Below are 2,264 nucleotides of genomic sequence, written 5' to 3'. Positions count from 1 at the left end.
CGTTTTCATCAAGCAAATTAAACTTCTTTGCGATGTGGAAGTGCTGCTTAAAATTCCTTCGGTTCTTCTTCATCTCCTCATATATGTATTTAATTCTGTCAGCTCCGACTGGCTTGGCTGGTCTTAATTCCCCTGGCCTATCAATAAACTCGATAAATGCCATGGGCGCTGCATCCCGTAATCGCAGCCTCCATTGATTAATAACTCTTGTGAAAAAAAAGGGTCTATATCGATATAACGGCACATAATATTCGTACAGTTTTCTCCTCCCTTGCGCTGTTCTCAACATACTTTCCACTTTTAAATTATTCTCCACATTGTTTTTTTTGGCCAAGTAAATTAACTCTTCTGCATACCCCTGTAATTCCTTAGCTTTGGTTAAGGTCGTTTCAATGCGTCCATACTTTAACAATTCATTCAGTTGATTTTTGATGCTGTCCCATTTGTGATGAGGCTGTTTGTGGGCCCTCCGGAAGAGCCTCCTCCTAACACCCAGATTGACAAATTTTAAGGTAGACGTGTATCCCATGCTTTTTCTTTTTTCTCCCCAAATTATGTGTTTTTTTTTTTTTTTTTTTTTTTTCACCCTCTTAGCTATCTGCTGTGGTGTGTGTTATTCGCCTGAACCAGTCATGCGAAAAAGTGATCCTTTGGTGGCTATTCGCCTGAACCAGTCACGCGAAAAAGTAGTCCTTTTGTGGCTATTCGCCTGCACGGGTCATGCGAAACGTGGCACATTTTGCTATTCACCCCGTGGGGAGTCATAAACGCGCCCGCAGCACACTTCCCCGTCGCACATACCTTCCCGTTTGGTAAATATAAAGCTGTTCTTTTAAAACATTTGTGTTATTTTTTAGCGGGTGAGCATACCGAAGTTATACACCTATACATATACATATGTTTTTTTTTTTTTTTTTTTTTTCTTTTCTTCCAACTGATTACTCATCGCGCTTTTCCATCGATTGGAAGTTAACGACAGGATGAATGCATATCCATTCAGTGCTGAGCTTTTCCTTTTTGTAGGCACTGTTTTAGTGGTACTTTAAAAAAAATCCACACCCGCGTGAATGTTGGGAGCAGGCCGTTTTTACTGCAAATCGGTTAGCACAAAATGGGAGAAACGTTTCTTCCCCTTTTGGCCAAGTGGACCCGCAAAAAAATAAAAGCAGCTTCCACAAGTGTAGTAACTCTGCCAGGGTGCGCACAGATGGGCGGTTAAACCTTTCAACGCACAGAAGGAAAAAAAAGGGGACGCCCCGATGCGCTGAGAAGGCAAATAAAAAAGCAGAAGAACAAGTTGAGCCGAACCGTAAAAATGGAACATCGTACACTGATGTAATGATACGTTAAGTTAAAGAGGATTCCCCCCCCCCAAAAAAAAAAAAAAGTGAACAAATGAGTCACATTTTTAAGCATTATAAAGGGAAAACAAAAGAAACTCAATTGAGCGTGATCGGCAAAATGTGTAGTTGTCGTGAGGGAAATAGTATGCCCCTTTACTGCACAGAGTACACCACGTGAATGCTAAACGGTTTGCAGAAAGGAAGAGGCTGCCTTAGTCCAGTATGTGTGGGATCGATGCCGAGATGACGTCGTCCGTTGCACGTGACTAGCCCTGTCCCTACATGGGGGCACAAACTTGCGAATTGTAAAGCGGAAATGTAAAGCGGAAATGTAAAGCGGACTTGTAAAGCGGACTTGTAAAGCGGACTTGTTTTCATATAACCGAATGGTAATTTTGTAGACATGCCGAAATGGGGAAGCACGGCATATTGGCGTGTAAGGGGGGGCAAACGGACAAACACAGTGGGGCAAGTGAGGCAAGCGGGGCGGACATATGTTCCTACAAAGCAGTCACACACAGGGAAGGCATGGTTAAGTCCCGCTTTCCAACCAACACGGTGCATCCTCTAAATTGGGTAACCCCATCCCACGAAGGTGCGAAGCGAGCGCCTTCCATTGGGGGGGCACCTAAAAGGGGTAAACATCACGTGACGAGTGAAAGAGGAATCGTTTTTGTGTTGAGCCCTTTTCGCCATAACATGGCCAACCTGTTTAAGGACGTCTATTTACAAAATTGCGAAGCAGGGAGAGTCGCCCGCACATCGTTTTGGCAGCTCTCCGCTTGTTTGGAGGACTTTACCCGTTTTTGCAAAATGGAGACACTTCTGTGATTCCCAATCGTTGTCCTTTTTGTTTATTCCATACGTGGAGGTAAGATAAAAAAAAAAAAAAAAACCAACGTGACCTCCGCGAGCTCTTTG

At 43.6% G+C, this 2,264-nt stretch overlaps 1 protein-coding gene across 1 annotated transcript in view; it reads right to left on the bottom strand.

Annotated features, from left to right (window-relative positions):
- PCYB_132770 (50S ribosomal protein L17) overlaps window positions 1-529 on the bottom strand; it is a gene marked incomplete at both ends in the record, with an annotated part of 986 nt that extends 457 nt beyond the window's left edge. The window contains one exon of the mRNA XM_004224302.1: window positions 1-529. This exon is cut by the window's left edge and continues 17 nt beyond it. Coding sequence (XP_004224350.1) covers window positions 1-529 — 529 coding nt within the window.
- Between the last annotated feature and the right edge of the window lie 1,735 nt (window positions 530-2,264).

The sequence above is a fragment of the Plasmodium cynomolgi genome, chromosome 13, assembly GCF_000321355.1.
Source record: "Plasmodium cynomolgi strain B DNA, chromosome 13, whole genome shotgun sequence".
Lineage (NCBI taxonomy): Eukaryota > Apicomplexa > Aconoidasida > Haemosporida > Plasmodiidae > Plasmodium > Plasmodium cynomolgi.
This window is presented reverse-complemented; position numbering and strand designations above follow the sequence as displayed.